Here is a 14890-nt window from a genome sequence, read left to right on the forward strand (position 1 = left end):
GCCTTAACGGCAACATTCTCTCGTAACAAGAAAAATTAAGAATAGTCTTCATCCAGGAATTCCCAACAGACACTATCGTCACCACGCAAAAAATCAACAATATACCCACAAGTTCAAGAATGCCACAAGTTCTCGCGTACGTTGTTACTACATAGCATTTGAACGCCTATAAATACGTAGTGCATATGCAGTGGCAAGACTCACACACTCACTGGCATCGGTAAGCGCTAAGCACATTGTGAAGCAACAGAAGAAAGGTTCTTTGCAATGGATCGTCGTGCTAGCTTCGCTGCCCCGAGCATCCGCGTCAGGATTCCTGACCAGCTGCCGACTCTGTTCGAGCCGCAGAAGGACACGCCGCACGTGCGCACCCGCTCCGACACCGGCGAAGAAGTGCCGTCTCCGGAGCGCCGCCTCACCGTGCTGGCCCTCCAGCTCGCCGTCCTCGAGAAAGCCGCGAGCCGTCTCGGCACGCTGGCCTTCGTCTGGGCCACGGTCGTCCTCCTCGCCGGGTTCGCCATCACGCTGGGCCGGACTGACTTCTGGTGCATCACGGGCCTCCTCCTAATCGAGGGCACCCGCATCCTTGGCCGTAGCCACGAGCTGGAGTGGCAGCACCAGGCCACTTGGCGCCGCCACCGACCCGTGTCCTGCGCTATTGTGCGCGCCTTCTCCTGGATGCAGCTCGTCTCCGCCTCGGCGTGTGTGTCCCTCTCCCTCATCCGCCTCCTCCACCAGCACTATGGCGGTAGCGAGGAGGCCCGCACCAACCGGGGCGCCGCGCTGAACATCTTCTACGGCCTCGCCCTCGCTGAGGCACTCCTGTTCCTCGCCGAGAAGGCGCTGTGGCAGTGGAAGATGGGCCACCGACGCCTTCTCGAGCGCGTCGCTGAGGACTACAACCTTGCTAACGCCTGCGGCGGCGAGGTCACCGTCCGCCGCTTCTTCTATGACTCCTACTCATGCTGCCTCAACGGTAGCATTTTCGACGGCCTTCACATGGACCTCGTCTCCTACGCCGACGACCTCGTCACCGCTGGCTCCCACGACGAGCAGAGCCTTGGCGTCGGCATCCTCGTCTCTCTCGCCGAGTCTGACCGCTTCGCCGACGCCGCGCTCCGTAAGATAGGCGTTTCCGCCCCCACCATCGAGAGGCTCATCGAGATGCTCAGCTGGAAGGACTCGGCGGAGAGGGAGGTCCGGCGATCGGCCGCAGTTGTGGTGTCCATGCTCACAGGAAGGAAGCACGTCGCCCTCCGCATCATCGGCATCCCCGGTGCTATAGAGTCCGTCGCCTCGCTTCTCTACGCTGACCTCGACGAGCTCAACATCCTCGGCCTCTCCATTCTCAACAAGCTGGCTCAAGATCACGATAACTGCGACAAGATCGGCAACACGCGTGGCCTCCTCGACAAGATCATCTCCTACTCAAGCATCGACCATGGGCGCCTGGCCACGACGACGCCGAGGGACATGAGGCTCAAGGCGGTGAAGCAGTCGCTCTGCGTAGTGAAGAGGCTGGCAGGAACGACGGGAAACACCGGGAAGCTGCTCCGGAGGGAGCTAACCGACATCGTCTTTACCGTGAGCAATGTCAGGGAGGTGCTGCAGCACCATGACAAGAAGGTCCAATCCGAGCTGCACCAGCTGGCCATTGAGATACTAACGAGCCTTGCCATGGACGAGGAGGCGAGAGAGGTCATCGGCGGGACGGGCAGCGTGGTGAGAGTGCTTGTCTCCATGTTCTTGTCTCCGGTGGCGACGACAGAGTTTCAACAGGCAGACGCGGTCCGGGTGGAGGCCGGCGAGGCGCTCGCGATGTTGGCCCTAGAGAGCAAGAACAACTGTGGGGCGATCATAATCGCTCTTGGCGGAGGGGTCGGGAGGCTCATCGCCGCGCTGAACGACCCTATCGTCATCGTAGGTGCCGCTAGGATCCTGCACAACCTATGCTCCTATGCCGGCGATGAGTGGCAGCTCAAGCTGAGAGGGGTCACCGCCGGTGCCGCCAAGGTGTTGAGGACAATCATGGTGGAGAAGGAGAAAGTCCTCAACATCTTCCTCGGGCTTGCGGCGCAGATGCTCCAGTTTATGGAGCCGAGGGAGCTCAAAGCAAGCCTAGCCACGGCCAGAGTGGTGGACACGGTCCTGGCGGGGACGCTAGTGCAGGTGCTGCGTCAATACAGTCGCCCGTCCATGGATGTGCCTCGAATCCGCCGGTACACCATCGAACTTGCCGTCGCCATGATGCGTTCGGACGCTCGCTACGTCGCCCTGTTCGTGGAGCTCGGGATGGAGGGAGAGCTGAGGCGTGTCGCTGAAACCACATCGCAGCTGGAGTGCTTCAATGTCTTCTCCGGAAGTGTCGGGCTCAGTCGACACACCATGAATGTTTGCTCCCTCGTCACGTCGGCGTTGGAGCTGATGAAGAAGGACTGAGGCCAATCCGCAACTACGTACCTAATCAATCGTGTGGTCGTGTATTTCGTCTGCATTGTGATTTGTAATGTAATGTAATCGTGTAGGCATGTTGGTGTGGTGTGTGTATTTCATCATGTATGAATGTATCATTTAATCGTACAAGGACTGAACAATTTATTAATAAACTTATGGGTTTTTTTTTAGAAACACTGTACAAACAGAGCATACACCCATCCTTATAAACGCACGCACACCCTACCTCTATGAGCACTTTCGAAAGTCTGACCGGCAGATCGAATCTTGAAATTAACGAAGCCACCACAGGCGTCTCGCTGTCGACGGAAACGTCGCCTTCCACTGAAAAATATTCCACCTTTGTAAGATACACAGATGTCAAACCTATAGTTTAAACTCTGGTAGAATGGAGGTACAACCACCCTCATAACCATAATTATACACAAATAAACGTAGGGACCATCACTACCGGAAAATTTATTTTGCCGAGTGTGTTAGTTAAAATCGGATGTATTTTTTTATGTAGATAATTTTCCATATAAGAAACATTTTCATTCGAAGTCGTAAACAAAATCCAGAGATGTTTTTATCTAAACATAGCATCTTTGTGCAAATTTTTTCAAAATTCAAGTTTATTAATTTTCCTAAAAACTAGATTGTGTAATGTAACTACGTCTGAAAGGATTTTCAAATTTAAAGTTTCTATCATTTTTTCAAAAAACAGAAAACGCGGTCCACGAGAGTAGAGCGGAGGGACCCCTAATTTAAAATTTAAAATTTTTAATTAGCCGCGGCGCAGCACATACATGTGCGCCACGGGTAGGTGGGACCGTATCGGCCATCTCGGTCCAAGATACCCCTGACGCACCACTTTTATCGATGCACTACTTGTAATTTAGCATCTGTGACGCACCACTTTTGGGTGCGCCACGGACCTATATAGCCATATAAAATATGTTGAAGGTCCAAACCTGAAAAATGATTCCTCGCTTTCATTAAACCTGCCCAAAAAATGAGAGTCACATGGTAAGAAAGATGATAAATGGCATGGGAAGTATACAATCAATGTAATTTTTATTTAAAATAGAAGTATCTCAAGTGGAAAAATGGTTATTTACTACCGAAAAAAGGCTTACCAGTGACGAGCGTGTTTTCCGCACCGCTGACCGTAGAAGAGACCACCATTAGTATAGTGTTACTGGTAAACTCTCCCATGACGTTCATTTTCCCGTCGCTGGTACATCGTAGCCGTCACAATAATGACCCCCTGAAGGCGTCACCGGTATACGTAAATCTGGCGAGTCGCGGCTCACTCGTGAAGTATCTGATGGCATCAATATATGAAAACATCTATTAGCAGAAGTTACCCAGTTGACGAGAATTGGTAAAATATGACCATCATCTTGTAATTAATGACGTGCGCTTCTCTTTTTCCCTAGGTCTTTGTATTTGTAGTGAGGCGCCGATTCTTCAAATAGTTGTCATTAGTAAAATTCGAGTGGCATCACCTTTGAACTACATATCGTATTGGTGAGCATCAAGTGACGTTCGAGTTTTTTATCCGCCATCATATGAAAGTGTTTAACATTGATTGTTCGTTAATATCTGCCCGTCGTTGGTTCATTTTGCAGGGGAAAGGAAATAATAACATATTCATCGTATGTAATACAATTCCGGCTGTTATATGTATGAATGCACTAGTTCATGCTTATAATTGCAGCTCAACTAGTCCACAAATTAGTAAGAGAGTTGTTACATCAAGCGTGATTTCTTTTGTCGCGTACATGAGACATCCATCTCAACAAAATTATAACTTTGTACAAGTTTACAGCTAATTAAGTTCAATGGATGTGAACAATATATAATATCACGTTAAAAGGATACTCATCTTCGGGTTGCTGATATCCTCACATGCCGCATCTTCCCGTGGTGTCTCCGTTGCAAGGTAAATAGGACAAGATCATGCAAAAGATAATTAGGTGCTTCAAAGATGTAGGCAATGAGGAGAGAGAGTAGTTAACTGAACAGGGTAAGATGCATACCAACAGCTGTGTCTTGTAATAGTAACATTTAGCATGATAGAACTGAATAACGAAGAACTTTCTTCCTACGAATCAGAAAATTTCTCATAATAGGAAATGGATAGAACATAAAAGAAAATATACCTATAAAATATATCATTAGTGCTATAATCCCTGAAATAAATGAATTGAATTAGATCATTGTGCAAAGATGTATTGGCAATAAAAAAGTGTGTGCCAATAATTAAGTTTCAAATAAGAAATATATGAAAGAAAAATATTGTATGCCATAATATTATTGGTGCATAGATGCATATATGGCAATAATGTAAGGACATTACTTTTTTTAATCCACACCAGTGTGTACTGGTCCTATTAAATACTCCGTCCGTTTTAGATATAAGGTGTATAATTTTTTGAGAAAAATCTCCAAAATATGTGGTATATTTTTGGTGGATAACCTGTGTGGATATTATTTATGGGTTTGCTTTTGTTTCCTTATCTTTTGAAAACTCCTCTATTTCCAAGATCAATCCCGTCAAAATCTTATGTAGTTTTCTCTTAATATGTGTTTCTTAATTTTGATGCTAAAAACTATACACCTTATATCTAAAAACAGAGGGAGTATTAGATCAAAACTCATGATATGCAATCATTGACAGAGTGACCAACTCAATTATAGTACCAGTATTATTCCAACAATGAGGTGTGATTGAGCCGACAACGCTAACTCTGATATCGTCGGCTGAACCACTTGATGGAGTCAATGCTACTCGGTTTAACGGACTGGCAGGGGCGGGTCATTCGATCGATGCATACTATCGGCACAAGGATCCAAGGGTGGAAGTCCTTGTGCCATACCTGTTTCAGCCAAGGCACATGCCACCACCCTGTCAACTACCGCCCGGAAATTAGGATCACAAGCACCATCATTCTTGTATCTTCGCCTCAACTTGGAAAGCCTAGGGCTTTGAGGGAGACTTTGCTCCCATGGAGCTGCATGCCCGATGACTCTCACACCAGCACAAGGCATCTTCCTACCAAAAGCTAGGCGGCGAGGATTTTTCAACATCTTTCCATCATTGGTATTGTGGTAGCTTTCACATGGAAGTGTTAGATCACATATAACATTTTAGGGTCATTATAGACTTTTTACAACTCAACACATCGACAAGCTAAGTTTTTAGAAGCCAAAAAGAATAGAAGGGATAGGATTCTTTAAGCTTCTGCCAACCACAGATTTTCCCCATCATTTTTCCAAAAGCGAGCTTCTCTAGAAGCAGGAGCCCAAAAGTAGGGGGCCTCAATCGGCGGGGCGGCATCATCTCATGTGGCGCTCAATCACCCAATCATTATTCAGGACAGGAGGGGTAGCAGCAGTGACTACTTTGACTAGTGCCTAACAAACAGATCAAAAGAGATTGCTCTAGTTGGTAAGGGACACTGCAGATTTCTTGTGCAGCTCCAGTCTGGATTGCTCTAGTTGGGTTCATTTGAAGCCCAAGCTATGCATGCACGATGCTACTAGTAGCTAGGAAGTAGTTGCTCAAGAAACTAAAGCTAGGAGATCATGCAAGGACTAAGTTTAACAAATGGAACAATATTATCTAAGAAGGTGTGCCTTAACATACCTAAGATGGACTACTTGAGTTAATGGATGTTGGGAATAGCAGCTTTGAGGTGAGCACGAGAGCTTCACCTGATTCGGTCCCATCCGAGCTTGGGCAACTGCACCACCGCACAGACCCGGAATACTGATCCAGGGGAGATGTGGTGTCGTCCTCCTTCTGCTCCAGTTAACTGCAACATTGCAATACAAGCGATCCAGTTCATTTGCAAGACAAGTACACAAGCTATACAAGTGATATCGAGTGTGGTGGTACCTCAGATGCCAAGATCAGCCCCTTTTCCTTCTAAAGTTTACAATGTTCCCTCAGGCTCAGATTCACTAGGTTTAACTTGGTCAAATGTCATGCAAATTTGCAGGAAGTTTGCAGCAATGGAGTTCCATCAGCATCAATGAGTTTCATGAGAAACAATCCATAATTTCAATAGAATAGGTACTCCTGCAATTAGAGGGATTTTTCAGACAGTGCACATGTTAAATAATACTCCAACTTACCGGGCTTAATTAATTTTCCCTGGATACCAACACTTTTTTTATAGGACTGGATACCAACACTATTACAATTAAGATGTTCAGAAGCTGAGGTATTCCTATTTTTCTGCAACTGAGTCGGGTACATATGCCATGACAAGAAGTACAAAGTGAAGAATGAATAGGGTGCACATAACTCATTAACTATGTGTAGAAGATTATGTTATTAATTTATTACTAACTTGCAATTAATTAGTATACTTTCCTCAACAAAAAAAGTGAATTTATATAGCACGTACCTCGCCGCGATACCAAGGGAGGCCCTCGTGACCATGGTGGTGAAGGTACATCACCAAATCAAGATACATCACAAACACCTGTTTTAAATGAACATCAGATGATGCCACATTCACTTAGTTGCTCAGTCCAAGTGACTTAAAGCAAGCACTACTGACAAAACAGTTAACAGATGCAGATTCTGCATGGTTGCTTACAGTATATGGGACACCATACTGTTTGAGCACCGGCATCGGTCCCAACACACACGCCACTGCGATGAGGAGCGCAATCACCGTGAACCAGCAAGTGTTCTCCCGCTACTCTGGTGCTGTAGTGTCCTCCCGCTACTCTGGTGCTGTAGGAGCCGTCCTGCCATCCTCCGTGCAATCCTCTTGCTTCTCCAAGCCACCGGGAAGAAGACCCAGCACTGATGCAACCGTCGAGCACCGCCGCTGCAGATCTGGCCTCTCCAAATCGAGCGCCTCCAGCACGGGCAGGTCCCTCCCCACCGCAACGCATCTGAGAAGTTCTGCTAAATGGGGAACTGATTAGTGAATCTCAACTTGTAATGTTACTTAATCAAAACTAAAACCTATTAACAATGAACTCCAGAAAAACATTCAAATTAATTCATTTTAGATTTTGTCAACAGAAAAAAGAGCTATGCAAGTGGCGTCAAATTATCAACCCCTAACTCCCAGCATGTTTAGGTTGCCTAGGAGGTCTAAGAGCCTTTGCATAACAGTACTATGGCTGAAGAGCCTAGCTTGCTCAAGTTTGAGTTTCAGTGATAATAAATCAAGGACTGTGATCTACTGGTCAAACATGAGCAATGCAACGAGCACAAAAATGGCACAGAATGAACAAGTACAGAAAGCTAAAGATCAACAAAGTAACCAAACGTGCTGCATAGTTCATCTAGGACAGTACAGATTAAGGACCAACAGACCGAGGTAGCAGAAAGTTCTAAAATCATCAGAGAAGTTAAATGGTAAACCATGAATGAAGTAGAACTCAGAAGACCTACTAAATTAATCCTATGCAATCATATAAATTAAGGAGCAGAACTAGTCAAACAGGTACCCAGTACAAGACCACAAGTCACGCATCGATCTTGAGCTAGAACAAGACAAAACTTATTCAAATCGGTGTAGCTAGACCACAAGTCAGGCATCATGAAACTAGACATCTGTTATTCAGAATTTTCATACATCGGCATCAAATAATTTCAGAAATTGGCAGTACCTAACTATCATGATCTAGGAAAGCCCCGCGACGTGCACCAAACCCAAGTATATACCGCCCCAAGCGGAGGCAGATGCAGCAGTACTGGATGCGGAGCAGGAGGATCCCTAGCGACGCAGTCTCCTGCAGTAGAAGTAGAGGATGGTGTGGCGGCGCCAATAGCCGCGGTCCACATCCTAGATCCCTCCAAATCGAGGCGGTGCCACTTGCTCTACTCATACCGGCGACACATCGGTTCGTGGCAGAAGCAACACAACCACTAGCGTTGTTCCTCCGATCGCGTTGCATCTTCCCGTCCCCGACGTTGCTCCTCCAAGGAGGCGGTGTCAGCTGACAATGTCCGACAGGGCGGTGCCGGGGTGTTGCCTCTCTTCTCACAACAGCAGCGATATTTAGGTCAAAAGCAGCATTTGCCCAAACACCAAGCGTGTGAGGATGGCAGGGAGCCTCCAATGTACTGTGAAGCAACCGAATGCACCATGACGCGGAGCAACATCCTCACCCTCGTCGGCCTCGCGCCACCTCGTCGGGGATTAGCCAGCGGAGCGCCAGCCATGCCCCGCCTCCTAGCAGTCCGCGGCCCACCGCCATGGCCTCGAGCTCGCAAGCACGTGATGGTGCGGTGAAGCCGTGCGCCTCTAGGGAGAGCGTCGTGGGAGAGCGAAGACGAAGGGAACGCACCGTGGTATTCGACGAGGAGGGACAGCCGGAGGCGCACGCGTGGGAGCCTGAGGCCCACTGCTAGGGTTTCACGGGCGCGGACGCGTGCGCGTGGGTGATGGAGATCGCCGCGGCGGCGGCGAACCGATGTAGGAGATGGCGACCTTGTGGTTCCGGCTAGCGGCGGCTGATTCGGCCGGCGGCTATTATTGTGATGCCGTTGTTACGATTGTACGGCGATTCTCAAAATGCACATTTAGCAGTATAAACTTGGAGAAAATCAAAAAATTTACGGCGATTCTCAAAATGCATGTAATCGCGGCAACATTGTCAGTGCTTTCCTAAACTGCCTGCATCCTTGCAAACAATACCGGCACTTTCAGAATTGCCTAGAACTGACCCTACATTAACGGCAGTTTTTTAAAAAATGCCTGAAAAAACAAGCATAGCGGCATTATACCAAACCGCCGCCCTCAAACTGCCAGCAATCAGGGTATGTGAGGTAGTATCCTGTTGTAGGAGATGGGAGGACATGTACATTGGTGCTGATTTTTTCTCTCGTCCACAGGAAACAAGCTCAAAAGAAAGTCCTCAGCATTCAGGAAATCTATACCTATACCTAATAATAAAGGAGCTAAGGTTTCTGCCAAAAAGTTTCGTCAACGCTTTTTTTGGACCGTTTTGCCCACAACTGTTAGCTTAAGGTTGGAAATATTACACTATGTGCCACCGCTTATGCGAAAACTGTTCGCTTGGTTCGGATCGACCGATTGATCGGTCGCGCGTATGCATTGGGCTTTTGGCCCAGCTAGCTAGCCAGCCTTAAGGTTGCGGATAGAAACAGAGAAGATGCGATGTTTTAGAGTCGAAATATAGTCCCACCTCGATCGTATAAACAAACTCTCACCACTTTATATCCGTGAGTTTTTTGTGCTACAACGAGCCAACTTGGAACAGCAAACAGAAGCATATATGCGAATTAATAAACGGCTTGATGGTGGCATGCGGGAGCGGATTGAAAGAGGAATTGCACGCTGGGCATGCTGGAGCGGATTGAAAGAGGAATTTCACAGATGGTGGCTATGAGGAAGGAAAGTATAAGATGGATCCCGGAAAATATTCTGGCCATTGGGTCCCACTGTGGGCGTTGGGGATGATGGTGGGAGGGCAAAGGAGGAGGACGAGGGGTGAACGAGAGAGAGAGGCGGCGTGGCTCCATGGATAGGGGCGAGGAAGGAGAATGGACTGGGGATGGAGTCGGCCAAGGATTAGCGATATGGTTTGGGTGGTGTGTCCGTCCGCTCCGGTCGGGGCCAAGTTAATAGGTGTGCCAACCTGGTCTGGCTGGGCCGGCGTGTTTCCTTTAAATTTTTCTCATAAGACGTTTTTGCAACGGAAGACTTTCGTGCCTGTCAATGCCCAACAGAAAATGGAAGATCCAACACATGCACAAGGAAACCGCCAAACCATGGAGTTATTTGATGCTGATCAAATTAAGCATTGGAAAACAAAATACTTAGATTTGCTAAAAAGAGAAGCCGAATCAGATTGGAAGCTAGGAGACGGGAGTAGCATTTTTGGCATATCTGATCTAATGGAATCTCTAATAAATCATGATGGATCGTGTCACTAACATATCACAGGCCAGCACCGCTAGAGAGAAGAGGGAAGAAGAGCTTACAACGGCTGGGAAAGATGCGTCGGGACATAATGGAGACAGAGTCGACGCCGAGAAAAGAAGTAGAGTAAGAAGACCGCGGTCGCCGCTACAGCGCCATCGCTACTGCTACTCTGCTCGCTGAAACAAAGTTGCTACCTCACCAGATGTTTGGGTGGATTCAGGTTGCCAATTCAATGGATCTTTTAGATGTTGATTGTTTGGAGCAATAGAGCTCTACCTGACCCCATATTAGCAGGCATCGTTTTTGGTTCTTACTTTTGTTCGTCTCATTGATTGGAAATTAATTCGTGTTCTCCTGACCAATGAGAGATGTCATGAGACAAATCCTTGTGTGTATGCAAAATTGTTTTTAGTTCATGGTTTAATTTGCTTTCAGTTTTCAGTAAAGTCTAGCTCATCTATAATTTTTTTTAATCTATGTCGATTTGTAACGTACAAATTGTAGCGAAGCTACTTCATTTATGTTGCAAATGAAAAAATATAATAATATTAATCTATATACCACAAGGCTAACCCTATCGGCCTCGACAAGGACTATGCGGACTTCATCATCATCTTCATCGATAGGTCGTTCATCGAAGATGCGGCCACCGGTAACGTTTTTTAACAACCACATGGAGTAAGAGCTCGCCATCATGGTGGCATTATCAACTCCACACGACGGACACCCGACAACCATTGCAATATATATGTTTCTCTCCCTTTTTAACGGCAGGAGCATGTTTCCTATTCATTTATAAATATATAAAAGGTCTTTCATTTTATTTAATGTGACGTCGTAGCAAGAGTTTAAGGTTTAGGAAACATGCTCGATTTTAGACGCCGTAGCAACGCAGTTTCGTCAACGCTTTTTTGGGACCGTTTTGCCCTCCCACCAAAACGCATAATACGCACAGTTGCCATGTACCGGTTCGCTCGTCTCTTTTTCTCTATACCCGAGCTATTCCTTCCGCCCGAGTCGCGCTGGCTGTTCTTCGTCAAAGGCTCACGGACTCGTGCATCAATTAATGGGCCGCAAGCCAATTCCGTTGGTAACAAAAATCCCCCGGACTTGCAGTCAACCGATTGAATCAGGAATAGTACCACATCGTTTCCTTACAATGAATACCATCGGTTTATATACGTTTTAATTGGCATGAAATTCAGCGAGGTGAATCAACAAGAAGTTTCACAATTGATTGGTCTGGCAGTACCACATGAAAGAGGGGAGCTCGACCACGAGGCACGAGCTGGCAGCGGGTCGACGACGGCGCTGGGTGCGGAAAAGAGCGGGCGAGACAGAAAGGTTGAGCGGCCGTCTGGGTGTCTGTCGAGGCGAGGCTTGAGTGGAGCCGTCGGAGCGCTGCTCACGGACGGGTCCGAGACGGCGGCCGTCGGTGCGAAAACAGGGTTGAATGACCGTCGGAGCTCCTCACGGACGAGTCCGGGCACGGCGGCCGTCGGGGCGAGAGCAGGGTTCAGCGGCGGCCGTCGGGGCGCGAGAGTAGAGCTGAACGTCACGGGACGGGGATCGAGACTATGCGCCGGAGGGAGGACGCTCGGGCGGTGAGCCGAGAGGGCTCGTTGGGGACGAGGGGGCGTCTTTCTCGAGCGGATGTGGTGGTGGCCGGAAAGCGCTCGGGTTGAGAAGAAGGAGGATATTGAGGAAGGAGCGGATGTGCTGGCCTTGATCGCGTTTACAATTTGGAGGCAGGGGTGTGTTTATTAAACAGACACGGGGTGCGAATGTGCGATCGTGCTCTGACTTGGACCGAAGGAGGTGATGGTGGCCAGCCAAGGGGCTTGACACGGGCGTCTTATTTGTTTCTTGACCCACTTGGCTTGTCGTAGTTTCTTGGCGCTGGCTCATTTATCATTTCTGTTTTTGAATTGTTCTGCTGGTTTGTACTGTTTTCAAAATACAATTTTTGGAACAAATTCAAAATATAAACAAAAAAACCTTTAAAGTCAATTTCCGACAAATTCGAAATAGCTGGTGGCGAGCAACGGTCAAGACGATGGAGCAAGAGGAACTGGGCAGTATCGTGTAGCTCAAGGTGGCGCCATGGAGCGATAGGGTGGTAGAGGGAGGAAGGATATCGCGAGAGGGGGGGGGGGGGGAGGTTGGGCTTGCGCGCGAATCGAGAGGTATCGGGATACAAATATAAACATATGAAAGAATAACCTTTGATTTTTTTTGTGATTTTTAAATGCAACCATTTTCAAAAATTTGGGAACTATTTTGATTTTTAACATGTCAAAAGAATATTACTCACTCCTATCCATATTAAGTGTTGTGTTTTTAGGATCAGAGGAAGTATTATTTTCATTTTATATAAAATATGAAAATGGGAAAAAAGATTTATAAACGCTAGAATAAAATTGCAAAACAAAGTTTGCAAATATTTTTTAGAGTTTAGCAATCGCATCCCACAAACATACAATGCGATACAACTAAGTCTAATGATACAACTAAGTCTAATGAGGGTGTTATCCTAATCCAACGCTAACATCGTGCCAACGAAAACTTATTCGCAATGTTATTTCCTTTCATGTTGAACATTTCTTGATTGGTGAGGTTCAATGACTTTTGTCATGTGTGTTGGCCAAGCTCGTCGTCTTTAGATTGATCACAGTCGGTGACATACACATCGGCACACCATCGGTGCGCACAACGATGTATTATCATTAGTGCCACACAATGGCCACCGTCGGTGATGGTGGTGGAACTTCAGCCATCGTTAAACGTGCAATTTTTCCCGGTGCAACGCACTGGCATTTTTCCTAGTACAAATAAAAAAATGAATACTTAGTTCACATAAAATTAAGCTAGAGCTCAGGTTCAAACCGTTAGCTACATAGATTATATCGTGATTTGTAGGTGCATGACAGTTGTGCATAGTTCGGAACTAAATATTTTCTTAGTTAGACATGTGTTGCAACTGAGCTTATTCAAGGAGAACATGAGTTTGTTTTTTAAGAATACATCCTAGAAGTCGTATCAATTATATAGAAGAAAGGCCAAGCGGCCGAAACAATGCCAAGAAGACTACGACTCCACACGTGATTTTGTAAGGTTGTTAATTTTAAACCATCTAACTATCACAACCAACAAATGAAACACCATCGACATTTTGATGTTGCTAGGCAAACTAGGCACTTCTACTAGTGGGTTGACGAGTGGCTACACACTACTAGGATCGCTAAGCATAGCATAATACTTTTCTCTTTTAAAACAAAATTCTACCATGCATACTAGTTAAAAGAAAACAGTAATGCTTAAATAAAATAGGTAGGAATTGAATGTCACTTGCGTTTTTGGTAATTGAAGATCGTTCATTTCTCTCAACAAAACACGTCGCTCTTCACATGAACTATAAGATAAAATATAGCACAACATAAGCACACCATTCAACAACAACATAATCAAACAAGACAGCAATCGGAAATCGCTCTATGGTACTAAGGTGTGGCATGAGGTTTGGCTTGCAAGGTATGGTCTTGGGGTGTTGGAATGGCTAAGTCACATGATTAGAAAGTAATGGACCATCCAATATAAAATTGAAGAATCTTTATGCCTTACAAAAGCATGAAAATAATTTGGGGCGGCTCATGAGAATTGAATCACACAAGTGACAAATAGTGCAACAACAATACCATTGAATAAGTGTGACAACAATTACTCAAAATAGTATAGATTTACACATAGGCTTGGGTATGTATTTGTGATATATTGAATTACTCAATTAACTCATTTGTAAATTGAATAGTTTGATATAAACCAATAAGATTAAGTGGGCATATGGTTGAATATGTATGAATGATATTTTGAATATGATGGTGGCTGCTTGGACTCAAGATTTTCTTGGATAGAGGGATTAACTTGGACCAAGGTTGGGTTTTGAAGATATGGCCATGTCAATGTTTTTAAAGTTTTCCTTGAAGCATTCAACTAGTCTCAAATGCAATTTGACATAGTGTGACAACACTTATCAAAGTAGCACAAGATAACGCATAGCATTGGATATGAACTAATGATAAATGGAATTACTCAAATTACTCATTTGTAAGTTGAATAGTTCTAAACTAAGTCGAAGAGTGATTCAGAATGAATTTGGATAGACACGATATTGGTTCAAGGTAAAGTGTCTAGGGGTATAGGTTTCAGCTTCACAAAAGGAAATCATGTTGAGAAAGAATTATAGAAATCTAAAATGAATGTATACTCAAATTCTCATTTAAAAATTTGAATATTTGCCAAAGGGTTCAAAGTATGTGCTATGTAGTAGAGGTCTCAACATAACATTTGCACAAGGGAAGAATCTATAGTCAAGATTGTCATCATTTACTTAAATAACTCGATTGTCGTTCGAGTAATGTGAACTAGACAATCAAGTGAGGGATATGCATTAGTGATATTGGGATTTGGTTTGTGGGGTCTGATACGTCTCCAACGTATCGATAATTTCTTGTGTTCCATGCCACATTATT

At 45.7% G+C, this 14890-nt stretch overlaps 1 protein-coding gene across 1 annotated transcript; it reads left to right on the forward strand.

Annotated features, from left to right (window-relative positions):
- The first annotated feature begins 267 nt into the window (after positions 1–267).
- LOC124690296 lies at positions 268–2439 on the forward strand. Its single transcript, XM_047223695.1, has one exon. It carries the CDS (start codon positions 268–270, stop codon positions 2437–2439), a length of 2172 nt encoding a protein of 723 aa, XP_047079651.1.
- Positions 2440–14890: the final 12451 nt, after the last annotated feature.

The sequence above is a fragment of the Lolium rigidum genome, chromosome 2, assembly GCF_022539505.1.
Source record: "Lolium rigidum isolate FL_2022 chromosome 2, APGP_CSIRO_Lrig_0.1, whole genome shotgun sequence".
In the NCBI taxonomy this organism is placed as follows: Eukaryota; Viridiplantae; Streptophyta; class Magnoliopsida; order Poales; family Poaceae; genus Lolium; species Lolium rigidum.